Source organism: Aethalodelphis obliquidens, unplaced genomic scaffold (genome assembly GCF_003676395.1).
Source record: "Aethalodelphis obliquidens isolate GAN/ISIS:26980383/991018 unplaced genomic scaffold, ASM367639v1 scaffold3, whole genome shotgun sequence".
Classification (NCBI taxonomy): domain Eukaryota; kingdom Metazoa; phylum Chordata; class Mammalia; order Artiodactyla; family Delphinidae; genus Aethalodelphis; species Aethalodelphis obliquidens.
In genome coordinates, this window is record NW_020837947.1 from 7,663,089 (window position 1) to 7,682,496 (window position 19,408).

Below are 19,408 nucleotides of genomic sequence, written 5' to 3' on the forward strand. Positions count from 1 at the left end.
CATTTCATGATACATTTAATGAATAATAATCTTTTGTCCAAAAGTTTTCCACTAGAAAATTCTCTGCGATAAAGTGAACATGTACAGCCAAAATGAGGAAACCCAACAGTATGATTTATTTAAGAGCCAAGCAACTGAGACTGTTCAGCTGAGATTCCCAGGGAAGTCTACATTCTAAACTAAGCTACTTGGACTTACACAAATAAAGAGGAAAAAAAAACTAACAGGAAAAAAATGAGACCAACATATTAGACCAAAGAGAAAACTAAGCTGTAATATTAAAATTTTAAACTTTTAGCAGGAAACAAACGGTGGAATAAAATACCTGCAAGTTGTGTGGAAATGTAGTCTTCGTTCAGAGATACACACACACACACACACACACACACACACAAATGTTTTAAATACATCTGCGCTACAAGCATCTCCTGCGGCAGGATAGGTATGAAACCCCAGTGGGCATTTTCATGAAACTCTGACACTCATATATCAGGTCAAGTCTTCTTCTAAAAGACACCATGGTTCTATGCCGTCCTCCATCTCATCTGTGAGAAACAGGGATGCAAAGAGGTGGCGCAGAAGAACCACGAAGGCCGGAGGAAGCGGGTGGTCCCCGGGGAGCATCACCCAGAAGCCCCACCCACTTCCAAGTCTTGCAAAATTCAGTTCATATCCTCTGAGGAGGCAGCCTAATCCCAGTTAGAAATGTTCCTCCGGACACAAAACCACCTGTGTTAGAACCCTGGCTTCGAAAATCAGCAAAAGCAAGCAAAATCCTTGCCATTCTTACCTCATTTTCCAGAGTATAACATGCTGCTAGCCAATGTCCCCCTCACCCTCTTAAAAACTCCAAATTCATTTCAAAGCAAACCTGACGATTAGACACACGGGTACGCATGCAATGCCCCCCAGACCATGTGGGCTAGTCCCTGCTGCATCCTTAGCTCTGATGCCAGCCCTCCTGGCATTTCCCACCACCCATCACTAGATCTTCTTAGGTGTCTGGCATCCCCAACTGCCCCGTGGCTCTGGACAGGAGTGTCCTCTGCCCCAGAATGACATATGGACATATATATGGACAGAATCAATATATGCTGGCAGGTTGGGAAGGAAGCCGGTCAGTGAACTAAGAACGCGTCACAGCAAACTCTCAACCACAGGTGCTGACGGCCACTCAGCAAGCCACCCAAGCACCTCACGCCATTAATCAACTCTCCCGAACTCCTCTGCTTCAGAGCCAGAGACTCCAAGGCTCAGAGACTTGAAGCTCCTTGCCCAACATCACCCAAGTATGAAATGACAAGGCCAGGCTTATGCCAGGCCTGTCTCGGCCCCACGGGCCAGCGCTTACACTAAGGTAAACTGCCTCATTTACTTTCAATTTTTTTACGTTTTTTTTTTTTTAACTTTTCAGAAAATATTTACTTTCAATTATAACACTGAAGCTGGCAAACCATTCCAGGAAACTTTACAATTTAAATCTTGTCACAATAGATGCCCCTAAAATGGCAGATCCAGGGGCTTCTCTGGTGGCACAGTGGTTAAGAATCCACCTGTCAATGCAGGGGACATGGGTTCGAGCCCTGATCCAGGAAGATCCCACATGACGTGGAGCAACTAAGCCCGTGCACCACCACTACTGAGCCTGCGCTCTAGAGCCCGCGAGCCACAACTACTGAGCCAACGAGCTGCAACTACTGATGCCTGTGTGTCTATAGCCCATGCTCCACAACAAGAGAAGAGAGAGGCTGTGACCTTTGTGAAGATCCAGGCTACCCTATGTGAAACTGATCAACAGATGAGACACTTTTCTGAGCTCAAGTTCTTGCCTAAGTTTTCAACTTCTGCTACTATTTCCCCCCCATCCCGTCCAGTTCTGCTTCCTCTTTTGCACAGTCTGAATTGCCACACACCAGAGGCACTGCCTTCAGCAACCTATTTCCCACACCCAACTGGTTTCCATGGAAAGAATATCAATTCCCTCAGCCCCCTCCTCCCCATGGGCTGCCCTCACCTCACTTTTGTATCCAGGCCGGTTGAGGATTCCACTAAGGAGGAACACATCTGTATTGTTTTCCCCGCCTCAGATGCACACCCTCCTTTAAAATGACTCCTTAGCTCAGCAGAAAGCTGCCCTCCGAAAACCTCAGCCGAAAGCTGCCCTCCGAAAACCTCAGCCAACAGTCCAATAGCGTCATCAGTAACTGGGAAGCATTCTGCGATCGAACCAGCGAGCCAGCAGGGAGCAGGGGAGAGGACAGAAGTCGCACACAAGGCAAATGGCTTTAAGAGATAACATCTGATTCTAAAGTGAATTCTGGAGACTTCCCTGGTGGCCCACGCTCCCAGTGCAGGGGGCCCAGGTTCGATCCCTGGTCGGGGAACTAGGTCCCACATGCATGTCACAACTAAGAAGCCCACATCCCCCAACTAAAGACCCAGCTCAGCCAAAATTCATTAATTATATTAAAAAATACAAAAATAAAATGAATTCTGTGGCTGAGATATGCCCTGGAGGTGGACAATTCATCTCACTGTATAAGGTGAGCACACAGGCTGTCGTTCCCTTGGTTAAAGAAAACTTGAGACCATCTGCCCCTGACTGTAATCCCACCGCTTCTGCCGAAACTACCCTGGACGATGGCAGTCAGTCTGCGTCTATTCGGTGGCACAGAGGTTCCATTTTAACCTCATTTGGTTTACATTTCATAATATCCTGAAAGGTGTTGGCAGATCACCAATTAGAAGGAAGTACACAAGTAGCATACTTGTGTCAACCAACCCAGAGGCAGGAAGGCATTTCTACTTTGCCAGTCCTGTTCGGCAAATGCCACATTGAGAACGCAACCTGGTCAAAACGGGACCAAGCTAGAGGTAGCAAGGAAGAAGCAAATCTAACTGGCTATCACAAGTGCCTAGAGATCAGAAAGCGTCATGAAGAGAAACATAAAGCCATCTCCACTGAATGCGGTGCAAACATCTGTCCAAAAGAGAGCAGTCAAAAGAAAAAGCCAGGCTTCCCTGGTGGCACAGTGGTTGAGAGTCCGCCTGCCGATGCAGGGGACACGGGTTCGTGCCCTGGTCCGGAAAGATCCCACTTACCGCGGAGCGGCTGGGCACGTGAGCCATGGCCACTGAGCCTGCGCGTCCGGAGCCTGTGCTCCGCAACGGGAGAGGCCACAACAGTGAGAGGCCCGCGTACGGGGGGGGGGGCGGGGGGGGGGAGCCAGAAGGCTACAACTGGACAATTATTCTCAACTATGTGACACTGGTGTCTTAATGTGACACCTCTCAAGTTTTCATATATTATCATCACTGAATACCTGCAAAACTGCAACACCTTGCAAATATAATTTGCGGTTCTTTCTAAATTTTTGAAAGAGCTAACATCTAAAATGAAGTATATAAAGTCCCACTATAAAACGCATGGTATGCCCAACCCCTTAAAGAAAAGAAAAAAAAAAAATCTTAGAAAACCGAGTCCCTGGGACTTCCCCCAGTGGTCCAGTGGTTAAGACTCCAAGCCTCCACTGCAGGGGGCGTGGGTTCGATCCCTGGTCAGGGAACTAAGATCCCACAAGCCATGTGGTGTGGCCAAAAATACTAATAATTTTTTAAAGTTTTTAAAATATTTTAGAAAAGAAAACTAAGTCCCTTCCCTCCAAAACAGCTCCATGAACCTTCATTCTGTCCTTCACTCACATGTGGCCACACGGCCACACTCTTTTGAAATCTTAGTTCCCCCACTCACCATGAGTCTTGGGGTTATGGTAATGGCCATGTGGCTGTTAAACACTTGATTACCAGCCTACAATCATTGGTACATAAAGCAGGATAGAGGTACGATGTAATCAGTAACAAAATTAGTAAGCATGTACGAATCTATAATTTGGCTTTCTTTTTAAAAAAAAAAAAAAGATATACAAGCTAAACTCACATAGCATGGTCACTGGCTAAAGGGAATGTTTTTCTGAATCTAGAGTGAGCAGAGAATACCAAATTTGGGGGATGAGGGGAATGCAAAGTCTTTGCAACCTGAACATCAAAAAGGATTTCTCTGCTTCTGGCCTGCATCCAAGTCCTCTAACAGAACATTCAGGAAACATCTGGCTCACTACTGCCCCTTATCATCATCAGATAGTTTCTCAGCTCATACCTCCAGACCACCAACCTTCAAAATCTGCAACAGTCTCCTAAAATAGGAAGAGGGGAAGGAGTGGTGGGAAATGGCAGAGGGAAAGGAGGTCATGGAAAGAGGCAGGGTTTCCAAAACGGACATTTGCAGCAGAAATGTCAAGAGCATAATGTAACCACTGTTGTCAACTTTTTGCTGCTGACACTGAGAGAGAAAAATCTGATCTGACACAATAAATATGCACCCTGATCTGAAGGCCGGGGGACACATGAGTCTGACACAGCATCATGGCCAACGCTTATATAGGAAGTACTTCACTTCCTATTCTAAGAAACCCACAAAGCTGTGGATAAAGATATGGAGCCAGCAAAAAAAAAAAAAGCAAGGAAATGCCAGACTTTAGTCTCTGGTTTTCCCTGGTAGTTACGCAGGGTCTGGGAGCAGGAAGCCAGTGTCTGGAGAGGGATCCGCTGGAGACGAGGCTCTAAGTCAGCGTTAGGGCCCAAGGCACCAGGGGGTTGGCAGGGATGCTTTTAAAACCAGCATCGCGAGTGAGTGACCGGGAGAGGTCACGTGAACTAGAGGCAAGCTCCCCCAGAAAGGTGCCAGGGCAGCAGGGGAAGGAGCCCACACACCTGGGCCTGAATCCTGCCTCGCCCTGACCAGCCCTGTGGGACACACTTAAGCTCTGTGAGCCCCACCTTTCCAGTCTACAAAGTTGTCTACCTCACAGCCACAGCGAGGAAAATCAAGACTGGGAACGTGGAGCTTTTGAGACTATTACGATCTAAGCTCTCACCTGGATCAACAGCAGGACTCGGACTGCCTAAAAACTGAGTTCACCGACTTACCTTGCTGAGTCCATCCTAAAGGACTGTCACACGACACTGCCAGGCCCTGGAGAGGAGACGGAAAGGCGGGGGGCAGACCCTTGTTTGGGGGCCATCTCCAGGAGCAGCTCAAGACAGAGACCGGGGGCTCTGAACACACACGCGCTCACACACACAGAGATCCGCGCACACACCAGCCACCTCCTGGGACGTCTCAGAAGACAGAACAGGCACTTGGGAGCACCCAAGCCTGCACCATGCAGCCACCAGCTGCCACCAGAACAGAGGTCCGATGAATGGGAACCTTGTGGAAAAGGATAGGTCATACTCTCCCTCAAGAGGTTTCACCGCACCGCAAGGCTGGGCTTCTTGGTGAATCGGCACGTGCACTCCACAACAGAAATCTACCACGAAGGACCGCCTGTCCTGCCTCTGCTACACCTGCCGTATTTCCTCCCATCAACTCTGTGGTACCAGGATGCAGGCCAGGATTTCAACCCGAAACCCTGCTCGCTGAGGACCTTTTTAAAATCTAGATGCTCTCATACCTTGTTCCTCAAATGCAGAAAGAAGGGTTGAATTCCAGCCTAAGCCTCCTCCTTAATTATATGGATGTCGGAATTCAACTGCCTTTAACGTCAACCCAGCCCACAGCAAAGATATCAAACCTTAAGGCTCGGTCCCCTCATACGCCATCACCAATGTCCCCCAAACCCTCCCAGATCTGGTACCCTTCCTTCAGAGCCCTCAGTACAAGAGGAAGTCTGCCTTCCTAATTTCCGGGCAGTCAGCTCAGCTGGTTAGCTCGCGATACTGATGAAGCCACTCTCTGGGGGGAGTTCTTCACAAAGGCCAGTGATGTTGTCACAGGAGAAGACTCTGCCTTCAAGATGCTGGGGTCATACAACTCAGAAACCCTAACACCCAGCTGGGGACCGGAAGCACAGTGCCGTGTCAGCGGTCACCTTCCTGCGTTCATCTAAAAGAACTACTATATCCCCCCACCCCTCCCCAAGCACTTTCCCTGAATGACCTGCAAACACTGTCACAACCTCCACCCAATCCCTCCAGGCAGTCCCTAAACCTGCTTTCCCCACAACCCTGCCCACCTCTGAAAACGGAACTCCATCCTTTCGATTGCTCAGACCAAAAACCTAAGAGTCCGCCTTTCTCCTTCTTTCCTTACATCCCATACCCAATCATGGGCAAATCCTATCAGCTCCACCTTCAAAGTATCCACAATCTGACCACTTGTCACCACAACCCTGGTCCAATCTGTTATAACTTCTTACCTGGTCCATCAGAAATACCAGCTTCCCCTCTAGGTCACTCCTGTGCTCAAAATCCTCCCAGGCTCCCGCCTCCCTCAGAATAAAAGCCAGAGTTGTACTTTTCTTTTTCATTTTTTTATTGAAGTCTAGTTGATTTACAATGTTAATTTCCGCTGTACGGCAAAGTATTTCAGTTATACGTACACATACGTTCTTTTTCAGAGTCATCTTGATGGCCTGTGGGACCTGGCCCCCAGCTAATCCTCTGCTAAACATTCCTGCCTTCCACCCTCTCCCTTGCTCACGGTGTTCCAGCCACGTCAGCCAGCATCCTCGCCGGAGCACTGCTACGTGGGTCCCTCTGCCTAGAACACCCTTCCCCTGTTAGACGCGCAGGTCTCCGCCTACAGCAAGACCCCGGGACAGTGCACCCTCCATGCAACAGCTCCACCCACAGACCCTCTCCCCTGCCTCACTCAGCCCATCCACCCAAGTGTCTAACTCACACGGCCCCCTGCAAAGGATCCACCCTCAAAAGGCAGAGAGAGAGAGAGCCTTGTGGGCTTCTCACTCTGTTTTGTGGTAACACTCCTCCGGCAGACAGCAGGTGGAGGGGCCTCAGAGGACACAAGGTGGCTCGGTGGAGGCGCGCCCTTGTCACTTCTAGGAAGCCACCCCTTCAGCACGTCCAAGCTGGTGGTTTGGGTTTCTGTTTGCAGGCCAGGGGTGAGAGGCCAGGAGTGCTGGGGAGTGGCTTTCAGTACAGAACAGTGTTTTTTAAATGTCTAACTGGTTTTCAACTAGAGAATCACACAGATGGTAACAAATTAACGTCACACACGATCAAGACCCAGTGGGCTGTCGACCCCTGGATGAGCTCTCCGTGTGCGCTCCGCATGTTTTATTACCACACACACGTATGTGCGAAGGATATTTACAGCATTAAAGCACAAAGGCTCTGATATAAAAGACAGCTCCTCCCAGGCTGCCACCGGCAAAGGCCACGTTTCACTCTTTCCACATTCCTTCGTCTTTCCCTGGCCCCTCCATATCCTGAAACAAAACTAGAATTGATACTTTCACAACCTCTGATTTCCTGCAACTCTCCTGGCCCCCAATGAGCAGTGACACGTGCAGGACTCTGCTCTGTAGCCCTGGGGAAGCTGCCCTCCGCAGGTTCACCAAAGGATCTAAAAGCAACAGCAAAATGCCAGCGAAGGTCTCTGGTCGATCTGAAAGGCAAGTTTCATGCTCCCAGAAACTAGAGGGACTGGGATCTCCCCACCCTGCACACAGGCCGGCCCCCCCGCCGTGCTGGTTACCATAAGGACAGAAATAGGCATGTGACACACTGCTTCGGGCACCTCAAAACCCCAGCAGCAGCAGCTGGTTCTTAAGTTGTACGGCAAAGTGGAGCTGACGAAGGGCTTTCACATCCATCCCGCCGGCCACATTCTTGCACCCGCTCCCCACCTACAACAAACGCCCCAGAACCCAGCACCCACCCCCTCCAGGGAGCCCCTTCTGACCACGGACACCGTGCATTAGTCCTCTGGGCCTCCAGGGCCCCTACAAAAGACAAACAAGGAGGCTCTCTCTTCTCCCCTGGATGGTGGACTAATGCAGCCACCACAGGAAGGAGGGCGATGCCAAGAAAACGGCAGGAAAGGGCCTGGGGCCGCCTGACATATGGCACCTGGCACCCGCCCAACCCTACACCTCCTTGTGCAAGCGAACTCGAGTTGGGCTTTCTGCTACTCAGAGCTAAAGGAATCCTGAAGGATACATACCTCGCAACCACAGAATTCTGGATGCAAAACGGACCCTGAGAGTCACACAGCCCAGTGGTTTTAAAGCTTTTTTAAATGATGGAGATGTTTCTTTCTCAAAAGGACTCTTACACGGAGTGCCAATGGCTAGAATGGATAAAGACGAAACGCCCTCTGGTTGAGGCAGAAAGCCCTAGGCACTAACGGAGAAGCCGGGGGTTCAGAGTAACCAGCTAAAAATATCACTGACCTAACGCAGAGACTCTTAACCTATAGAAATAAAGCAATCACTGCCGCCACCGCCGTTTATGAACACTGAGGATGGCCAAGCACTTAAACGCACTCTGGTTCTCACACCACCCTAAAAACACGATTAGCACCCTGATTTGACACAGAAGGAAACCAAAACTCAGCAGATCGGTAACTGTCCACATTCAAAAGCTGGACAGTTGACTTCCAAAACTCCACTCTCGGCCCTCTTGAGGAGGAAACGGAGATCCAGAGAAAAGAGGTGATCTGCCACACCAGCACAGGAACCCGGCTCTCCCGACTCCACCTGCAGGCAGCCCTCACTGTACCCTGCCGACCGCAATCAACAGAGATCCAGCAGCTGTCTCCAAGCAGGAACAAGGCTGGGCGTGATACTCGGGACAGAAAAGCACCTCAGACCAGCCACACAGACACACCAGCCAGAGGAACGCCCTGCCCATCCCCCCAGTCTCCCCCCAGCAACTTGCAGCCAAGCTCCAACAACTGCTCCCAGCTCGATCCTGCACAGCTGCACAAAAAGAGACCACAAATGTCCCGGAGAAGGCTTACTGCAAAGAGCACGATCAAGAAGCACCCGTCGTCACGAGGGCACCAACACCATGAAAATGAGATGACAAATGCCAACAAAGAAACTGGGCCCAAGGAAAGAGAATTAATAGAGCAATCGGAGCAGGACTTCACAATGCATCTCCCACGGGATGAGAAGAGCTGTGGCATCCATGAAGAACAGGCAGCTGTGAATATATATCAACTCTAAACCTTGTTGGAATTTTTTTAAAAAACAGGAAAGTTGAAGAGCTTATGAACAACAGGAGAATTGCTGGCCTGGGAGACAGAACACGAGACATTCTTCTGGAACCCTGACCAAAGTGGTAGTCAGATACAAAGTATAAAAGAGAAACCCAGCAGAACAAAATGTAAGTTATGATAAAGAACGGCTGAACAGCACCATTAATGAAACTCTGACCCAAGCAGAGAACATTTTTTCCAAACACACAGAACACTATTAACTTGACTAGGTGCTAGGCCACAGTTTCACCACATTTACTGCCCACAGTGCGGGGGTGGGGTGGGGGTGGGGATTCCATTTACCTGGGGAAAGAAAAGATTTTTAAAAATTAGTGGGCCCAGGAAGTTTAAATAGTTAGAACTTTTGCGTACAAGAAGGAAATATTTAGAACTGAAGGATGAAAAAACTATGTATCAAAACCTAAGTAGTATAGGACTCAGGACAAAGAAACACATAGCTTTAAATTCATCCCTCAGTTATGTAAACTGATTTAAAAGATCTAAGCTTTCAACTCGAACTAGAAAAAAAGAGGATAAACAACAAGATCCTACTGTGTGGCACAGGAAACTATATTCAATATCCTGTAATAAACCATAATGGAAAATAATATATATGTATAACTGAATCACTTTGCTGTACAGCAGAAATTCACACAATATTGCAAATCAGCTATACTTCAATTAAACAAATTCAAAAAAAGAAAAAATAAAAATTAGGTAGAAGTTAGAAATAGCAGAAATTAATAAAATCAAGATTTAATGGTGATAGAGATGGTGAACCAAAAAAAAAAAAAAAATGCTATGGGCTTCCCTGGTGGTGCAGTGGTTAACATCCACCTGCCAATGCAGGGGACACAGGTTTGAGCCCTGGTCCGGGAAGATCCCACTTGCCACGGAGCAACTAAGTCTGTGCACCATAACTACTGAGCCTGCACTCTAGAGCCCGTGAGCCACAACTACTGAGCCCACAAGGCACAACTACTGAGCCTGTGCACCTAGAGCCCGTGCTTCCCAACAAGAGAAGCCACCGCAATGAGAAGCCCGCACACCGCAACCGAGTGGCCCCCACTCGCTGCAACTAGAGAAAGCCCATGCGCACAGCAACGAAGACCCGATGCAGTCAACTATAAATTAACTAATTAAAATGCTAGTTCTTTTGAAAAGACTAAAAAAGGGTAGAAAAGTCTTTAGTAAATATGTTAAGGGAAAAAAAAACAGGAATTTTTAAAATGTACCTACAGATTCAAAAAGTATTTCCAAAAGCAAATATGTAGCATGCTACATGTTTATATGTGAATACATAATTAAAATGACAATTTCCTCAGAAAATACAGATTATCAAAATTGGCTCAAAGAAAGTACAGAATCTTAATAAACAAAGTAGATGAAATGGAAACCATAATCAAAACTCCTCTTCCACTACATTCTACCTCCACAAAGGCACCAGGCCCAGATAGTTTTACTAGTGAGTTCTACCAAAATTTAAGGAAGAGAAATTGTCCATCCTATACAAAAATTGTTCCACAGCATATAAAATACTAAAAGCTAACTGGCTCTCTCCACAAAGCAAACATTCTTTATACTAAATTCAGGCAAGAATAGTACAGCAAAGAAAATTATAGCCCAAGCTCACTTAAAAACACAGCTGCAAGCCTCCTATATAAAACATCAAGAAATAGAAACGGATCTATTTCTATTTCACCTTTTCCTCACATCACACATAAAAATTAACTAGCAAAATTGATCACAGGGCTAAACATAAAGTTAAAACTATAAAACTTCCAGAAACAAACATAGGAGAGAATATTTTTGACCTTAGAGTAGACCAGTTGTTCTCAACTGCAGGTAATTTTGCCTCCTCCCCACCCCCTGGGGTCATTTAAAATGTCTGAGGACATTATTGTTTGTCACAAATGGGGGGAAGGGTTGTTCCTGGCATCTAATGGGTGAGACCAGGGGTGCTCTTATCAATGCTAAGGACGGGCCCCACAACAAAGATTTATCCAGGCCAAATGTTAAATGTGCTGAGGCTGAGAAACCTTGGTACAGGCAAAGATTTCTTAGGCTACACAAAGCACAAACAATTAAAAAAAAAAGAAAGATAAATTGAAGTCCATCAAAATTAAGAACTATCCTTTCTTCAAAGAATATATTAAGAAAATAAAAAAAGCCAAAGACTGGGAGAAAATACACATTATACGTACCTGAGAAAGGACTTGATCCATAATATATAAAGAACTCTTAAAACACAGTAAAATGACCCCCCAAAAAAGTGTGTTAAGGGATGAGAGGGAAAAACAAAAACAATTTTTCTTAAAGAATCACTACAAAAGATATCCAAATGGTCCATAAGCACATGAGAGATGTTCATCATTAGGCATCCCAAGAAATACAGAAAAAGATGCCCAACACCACGAGTCAGCAGGGATATGAAAATTAAAGCCACACTGAGGTACCACTAGACACGCACTAGGATGACTAAAATTAAGACTGATACGATCAAGTGTTGTTAAGGATGTAGAAACACTGGAACTTTCACACTGCTGATGGGAATACAAAATGGACAACCCCTTTGGAAGTCAGTTTGACAACTCACTCACTCCCCATTCACTGAACAATCCCACTCCTAGGTATCAAAAAAAAAAAAAAGCGTATGTCCACACAAAATCTTACACACAAATATGCACAACAGCTTTGTTTCATAATAGCCAAAAACTAGTAACATGTAGATGAGTCTTGGGTCAAAAAGAAAATCAAAACTAAGACTACACATTATTTAAAATTGCAGGGCTTCCCTGGTGGCGCAGTGGCTAATAATCCACCTGCCAATGCAGGGGACACAGGTTCGAGCCCTGGTCCGGGAAGATCCTACATGCCGTGGAGCAACTAAGCTCGTGTGCCACAACTACTGAGCCTGCGCTCTAGAGCCCGCGTGCCACAACTACTGAAGCCCGCGCCTAGAGCCCGTGCTCCACAAAAGAAGCCACCACAATGAGAAGCCCGCGCACTGCAACAAAGAGCAGCCCCCGCTCCCCGAATCTAAAGAAAGCCAGTGCACAGCAACAGAGACCCAACGCAACCAAAAATAAATAAATAAAAAAATTAATTTAAAAAACTGCAAAAAAAAATTTTTTTTAATAAATAAAATAAAATTAGCAAAACTAAAGGGAAAAGGACGTTTGTTGCTGCCTCCCTGGGGGGAGCAGTCGTAGCCAGCAGTCTCCTGGATCTGTTCAGTTGGTGGTGTCTCCACTCCAGCTCTGGCCCTTCCCAGTTTTCCCCTCTGCTTAAGAAATGCCTAAGGAATACTTGGAAAATAAATGAATCCTGTGTCACCCTGCCAGGATTAAAAGGGAGGAGACACCATTAGCATAAATTCAGGCCTCTGTCCCTCACTGGTCATGAGCCAGCTATGAGGAAGATACAAAGGACCCACAGGTATACCGGATCTCAGCTACCTCCACCTCCATGATCAGCGGGGGCACTACCAAGAGGGCTCGTGGCTGGGACAATAAAAAGGAAAGAGAAAAGAAAAAGGAGAAAAAGAACAGTATCTGCAAAGGAACAAGCTACTTTCCACCATCAGTCCCAGTTCTTCGACCCTCATGAATTCTCTCTGCCCAGCACACTACAGTTTTATAGGCCAAGATCAAAATAAAGGTGAGACATCTAAATTATTTTACTCAACCCCATCTTTTAAAAATCCCTCCGTGAAACACTGATAAAAGACATGAAGCCCAATCAGGAATTCATTCCCTGGGAATCTGTCAGGACGCTGTTCTAAGAATTAAAGCATGCGGTCTAACATACCCCTAATTAACAATCTTGGGCTACACACACTTATTGTTGCAAGAAACATACACAAATGGATGTGGTCCAGGTTCAACATGTGGCCTAAATTAGGCATATAAGCACTATTCCTTCAGAAAAATCACAGGGAAAAAAAATATCTCCTTAGAAACATCAACTAAACCAACCTCAACTCCCAGCTGGCTTCATTATTCTCTTGTCCTCAATGTAACAAAAACTTTCCAGCATTTATACCCAAGCAATTGGGGGAAAACTTGTTCTGAATAAATTTTAAGGTACTTAACTAACTAAATCAAGCCAGCCCAAAGCGTTACTTTATAACTAGTACAAACTGTTAGAACCGCACTCATTGAGAACGTTAACACCAAAATAAAGGGTGGAAACTAACCGATTACATATGTAAGATGGCCTTTTACAAAATGTATCTCACACAGTAAAGAGTAAAGCTGTGGACAAGTGGAGGACCTTCTGGTCACTCTGGTGACTCTGCATGGCTGCCCTCTGCCCCCCTCACCTCTTGTTCTCGTGGGTCCTGCCCCAGCGACCTTTGGACATCCCTCACCAGCACAGCACTCCTTCGGGCCCCAGGCCCTCCATGCGTGCCAGTCCCACGGGCACTCACGCTGGCCTCTGGATTCAAGCGCTTTCTTTCTACTACACACCACCTCCCGAGAAATAGGTGAGTGATAAGAATCACCGACTTTTTGCACAGCACAGGACTCACCTGGTGCGTCAATCCTTGTGAAGCTTAAAAAACACACAACTGAGGCTCTGCAACGAACAAGCGCTAAAAGTGCCGAGAGCGCAGATACACTTTGGGAAACTTGCCTTTGTCGTGCCTGCTTTTCACTGCCCAGCTCTCTCCACAGACACAAAGATATGAAAGCTGCTGCTGAGTCAGTTGCTTCGCTGTTGCCTTCATCCCCGCCATTAACGAACTGCAAGGGGACAGCACCCTGCCCACCATCCTCACCCCAGGAGGGGTCAGAGCCACACGGGTGCCCTGCAGGCAACCCTGAAGCAGGCCCAGACCTCCCTCGTGTCGGTCCTAAGGGACTGCAGGTGAAAAGTACCCTCTCAGGTTCTAGAGAGCTGGGCTTGGGAGGAGAGGTGGTTTTCCCAGAAATCCAACTCCCTTTTCCAGTGACACGAGAACTGCCTGCCAGGGCTCTAGCTGATGCTGGGTGGCATCCGGGCACCCCAAACCTGCGCCTGAGGGGATCTGGAAACCGCGCCAGGCACCAAACCACCAGGAACAGGAGAGTCTTCCACGGAAAAACATGTTTCTCGTTACAAGCAACCAATTTACAAACATTTGGAACGTGACCCGGTGTCTATGGGGACTGCTACCACCGACAAGCTGCACAAACAGTAACAGCAGAAGTCTGCTTTTCACAGTGAGACCTGGGGAGTTATTTACAAGTGGACGCCCAGGGGTGGAATAAAAGGCAGCTGAAAACATCCGGCTTTGGGGCTACTTGGTAGAATTTTTCAAACTGCATTTAAAAAGACGTTCAGCCCACGTTCCCATTCAAATATGCGATAGAGTTAAGGAACTTTTAGCCAGTGTTACCTCATTCACGAAAACCAATTTTTTTAAACCCCCTCCCCAAGGGTAAAAAAAAAAAAAAAAGAAACAAGTCTTAATGAGTATTTAAGCCAAGGAATCCATTTGAAACAGGAACAAATAGAAAGAATTCACTTTGCAGGTAGGGAGTTTGAAGTGTAGATTTTTAAACACAGCTATGGGGAAGTCTCAAGGAGAAACCACAGAGCAGTAACGGGAAAGAAATGTGCACAAGCCCAGCTGTGACCTGCCTGGGGCTGCGGTCCTGAGGAAGGCTGGCAGAAAGGACCTAAACCAACGTGAAAGCTCTCCTAAGACCTCAGAGGGCACATGCTAAATGCATATCCCCTCAGAACACCATGGAGCATTTCCTAAGTTATGCCCACGTGTGACCATGAGGCGAAGCATTTCAAGATACAACGGCCATTTCCTACTGGACCAAGAGGCCAAAGTCCACCTGGAGATGAGGATCATAAACCAGGTTCCAGGCGCTGGGACAATACCACCCTAACGCAGAAGTGAGGGCCCCCGCAGCAGCCGCGGAGTAGGGGTCTGCCCTCGAGGCCAACTTTAACCTCAACTATTAAGAAATCAATTCCAATTTGCTAACACCACCAAGACTTCAACACCACGAGCCCAGCTGAGCTAACTTCTCACAGATGCGTTTGGTCACAGCAGCCATTACTCCAAAACTTCCTCCTTTAAAGGTCAGTTGCAGCTTGACCTTGTGTCAGCTAGGGCCTTTTTCTCTGTAACGGGGGCTTCCGTGAGTAACTACTATCTTAGGGCGGCTAACTGGCCTACTAACTTATGTGCTGTAAACTCTCCCTCCCGCCCCGCTACCCCTTTCCAAAAAAGGGAAAAGAAAGAATACGGGCCTTTCCGTTTCGATTGTGAGCTCGGCCTCACTCTCCAAGTTCTGAATTCAGGGGTAATAGGACCATCTCTGATGCCAGGGAAGAATGTGAACCCCATAAACGGCACCACAAACTCAAAATTCAGCTCAAAGTGGGCTAAACCTCACTTCATTCTGCGAAGTAACTTGCTAACACCAGGGATAACTTGACTGTTCACTCATCTTTCAGAACTTTTCATACTTTTTTTTTAACCAAAGTTTAAAAAATAAATAAAAGTTGTACTTTCCATCATCCTAAACAGTCCAGAGAAAGTTGGTTAGAAAATTCTCGGAATTGGCAGTTCCCCAGCCCCAGGACTCCCGGCCATGGCAGGACACTAACAGCCCTCATTGGGACGTGCGATTATACAATCATGGTTCCCAGAGCCAAAGACTCCACTAGAATAATCCACCCAGAGACAATGACATCATGTGAACAACTAGACAGGAAGTTAGGCTCGGAGAAGTGAAGGGTGAAGTCTTGAAAGCCAATACTGGATGACCACCCTCCATTCCCCCGATCCAAAAAAAAAAACCCAAAAAGTCACCTTCTGCAGAAAGGCTACTTTAAAGAAAAAATGGAAAACCCACATGGAGGAAAGCAATCAGCAAATGAAACCAAAACCCCCCAACTCCACGGCCACTGGTGCGGGTGAGTCTTTCCACACTAATGGCCCCTCTAAAGCCCCGCTGGTGGAACTTTGAGGAAAACGTGGAGTGGGAACAATGCAGAGCGGCAGTTCCTGCGTCCTCCAACTTTCGCAGGCACGCCGCTGAGAGGCCAAGCGCTGGGCGTGAGGTGGCCGCAGTGTGTCACCCGGGCGGGTGGCGGCGGCCGGCCGCTCGCACACAAAGCCGCCCCGGACTTAGTGACAGCCACAAGTGGTCCGGCGACGGACCCCAGCCAGCGCCGGGCCGCCGGAGCCCCCGCGCCCCCCGCGCCCCCCCGCCCGCGCCCATGACCCCCAGTCTCTTATCCTCCGCCACCACGCGGGCAACTTTCCCTCGGGGACGGGCTGACCCAAGCCCGGACCAGAGGCGACTCGGGGACCCCGGCCCCTCCCCCGAGCGCCCCTGCCCCCCACCCCGCCCGCCGCGCGCTGGGGCACCGCGACAGAAGCCTGCACCCAGGCGGGCCACCCACCTGCACAGCTCGGGGAACTCGGCGCCCTGGGTCCCCGCGGCCCCCGGGGCCCAGACCAGTAGCAGCAGCTGCAGCAGGAGCAGGGAGCGCGGCGGGCGGCCGGAGGGCGCGGGCCCCAGGTGGGCGCTCCGGCCGGCAGCGGCCCCCATCGCGCCGGGCCCCGGCTGCGCGGCTGGAGCGGAGCTAGCGGCGCGCGGCTGCCGGGGGCCGCGTTCGGGACATGGCTGCGCCGCCAGGGCGGAGGCGGAGGCGGAGAGGAGCGCGAGGAGCTGTAGCAGAGCAGAAGCCCGAGAGGCGCGCGGCTTGTCTGGACTCAGCTGCGGCCCCGGAACCGGTCACGTGACCGCCGGGCGGCACCGCCCCCTCCCCCGCCCAGCTCACATGACTCGCTTGTTCAGGTGATCCCCGCCCGCCGGGCTCCGCCCAGGCCCGGTCACGTGAGCGTTGCACGCGCCGGGCAGGAAGCGGCGCGGCGGCCTCGCGGGCGCAGGTGCGGGCTCGAGGCCTGCGTCCCGGATGCTGCCACGGCGGGGACCCGGCCACCGCCTCAGTTTCTCCCAGCGCGCGCTCTGGGTCGCGATGTAGGTGCTTCCCAACTTGGAGTCACCGTTTCCCACCCTCGACCGTTAGGGAGGGGAAAATAAGGCTTAGACTTAAGGTGCCGTAAATGCCACCGCACAGCCCTGTTATTTCGGATCCTTGATGAATGGGAACCCACTTTTCTTGCCCTACGGAAGTAGATCGCAGAGCCCTAACAGAGGCTTTAACATTGCCCAGCAGAGCTTCTCACAACCTTGTGTGACAATGTTATTTCCCAAGCGTGGGCTTCCTACAATAAGGAAGGGCGGCGCCAATATAGGAACTTGAAATATAGAGGAGGCAAAAATGTAACTATCAAACGAGTGCCACTCAGCAAAGCTTTATTAATCCCTCTATTCAAGTATTTTATTAAACCCATACTATGTGACTGACTGAGCTAGGCACAATGAAAATGAGAAGGTAAATCCGAAAAGACATGAACTCAAAAAGTTTACCTTACACAGAATAATCTGATTATTATACAGAATAATCATGATGGTAACCGCTCATCCTTTTTAATGCTTACTCCATACCAGACACTGTGTTAGCACTTAACATGCATGAATCCAGGAACCGTTATAAATGAGGAACGAAGGCACAAAGATGTTAAGTAACTTACCCAAAGCCACTTTGATGTGGCAAAGCAGGAATTCAAACGCATACAATAATAGCTAAAATTTATTGAGCAGGTAATTATGTGCCAAGTACGGTTGTGGTGCTTTGATCTAGCTCAGTTAATCTTAACACAATCCTATAAGAGATGTATCTTTATAGCACCCATTTTACAGATAAGGAAACTGAGGCACAGAGAGATTAAAAAGCTTGCAAGTCACACGGCTAGTAAGCAGAGAAGCCAGGGTTTAAGCTCAAGCTAGACAGTCCCAGAGCGTGTGGCTTGGCCACGATGCTATATTGCCAAAGAGGAATATGGCCCAAGAAAGGAAAGTTGGTGTGGTGGCTCAAAGGGCCTGCTCAGATATCCAACTGTGGGCATCATGAAAGGGTTCATATTTTGCAACTCCAGTGTTATAATTGATACAGGCAAAGATCTTCAGTGGAAACTAAAACCATCAGGTGAAAAATAATTGCAAATCGGAATATTCACTTTGTCTCAAAGGATATTTCCCTAATAAAGAAAAATATATCTTTACAATGGAAAGGTCTGGTAGAACCACCTTTATTGAGAAATTAAAGTTCATATCACCAAGATTTGGAAAAACTAACATTTTCTGCTTCCTAAAATGATGCAATGAAAAATACTGCTAAAGGATAATATTTAAAAGAGAGTATAATCATGACTCAGATGCAGGTGTAAAATGAACATGTGTCAAAGATAATACTTAACTCCTTAATGTCAGACCACTAACACGTTCCAACTGGTTCAAAAGAGAATCCAAAGACGATCCAACACATACACGTGCAGTCAGGAATGCTGAAGTTAAGTTGCCTAATAGATGGGAGATTAGTCAATGCTCATAGGTCAAATGAATGTCAAAGGAACAAAATTTGCATTTCTAAAGACAAGAATGCTAGACATTACCATCAGTATTCCACAATTTAGAGAGTTGTAAAATAGCTCAATGATGATGAAAGGCTCAAAACCCCATGGAATCAGCTAATGCCCAAAGTTGCATTAGGCAGCAGCTAGCTTTCCACTGAAGTTACCCAATAATTTTTTTGGTCCATTTCAAAGTCTTTCACAATTTCCCCCTGTAGTACACAATATCACTTATGTGGTGTTATTGCCAAGATGCTTAACCTAAATCTAATAAAGATAAAACTATCAAATCCCGATTGTGAAACATTCTACAGGAAAACTGAACTGGACAATTCAAAAATGTCAGTGCTCTGAAAGATTTCCCCCTTCCCTCCTTCACCCACCCCCCCCAAAAAAACAGCAAGAGTAAACAACAGACTGAGGTCAGATCTGACCAGGTAGCTGTTTTATAAATAAAAAATAAAGTTTTACTGGAATGTAGCAGCACCACTTATGCATTCCTATGGCTGCTTTTGCCTACAATGGCAGAATTAACTGGTTGCAACAGAGTCTAAAGTATTTTACCATCTGGCCTCTACAGAAGAAACTTGCCAACCCTCGTTCTAGATCCGTAGTTATCAAAAGTGTGGTGCATGGACCAGCAGCTTCGGCATCACCTACCAGCTTGTTAGAAATGCCGATTCGGGCTTCCCTGGTGGCGCAGTGGTTGAGAGTCCGCCTGCTGATGCAGGGGACACGGGTTCGTGCCCCGGTCCGGGAAGATCCCACATGCCGCAGAGCGGCTGGGCCCGTGAGCCATGGCCACTGGGCCTGCGCGTCCGGAGCCTGTGCTCCGCAACGGGAGAGGCCAC

At 48.0% G+C, this 19,408-nt stretch overlaps 1 protein-coding gene across 1 annotated transcript in view; it reads right to left on the reverse strand.

Annotated features, from left to right (window-relative positions):
• The window catches only part of IGF2R (insulin like growth factor 2 receptor), a 108,967-nt gene extending 92,181 nt beyond the window's left edge, over window positions 1-16,786 (reverse strand). Inside the window, exon 1 of the mRNA XM_027081948.1 lies at window positions 16,481-16,786. Coding sequence (XP_026937749.1) covers window positions 16,481-16,629 — 149 coding nt within the window. The 5' untranslated portion in view covers window positions 16,630-16,786. The remainder of the gene's footprint in view (window positions 1-16,480) is intronic.
• Window positions 16,787-19,408: the final 2,622 nt, after the last annotated feature.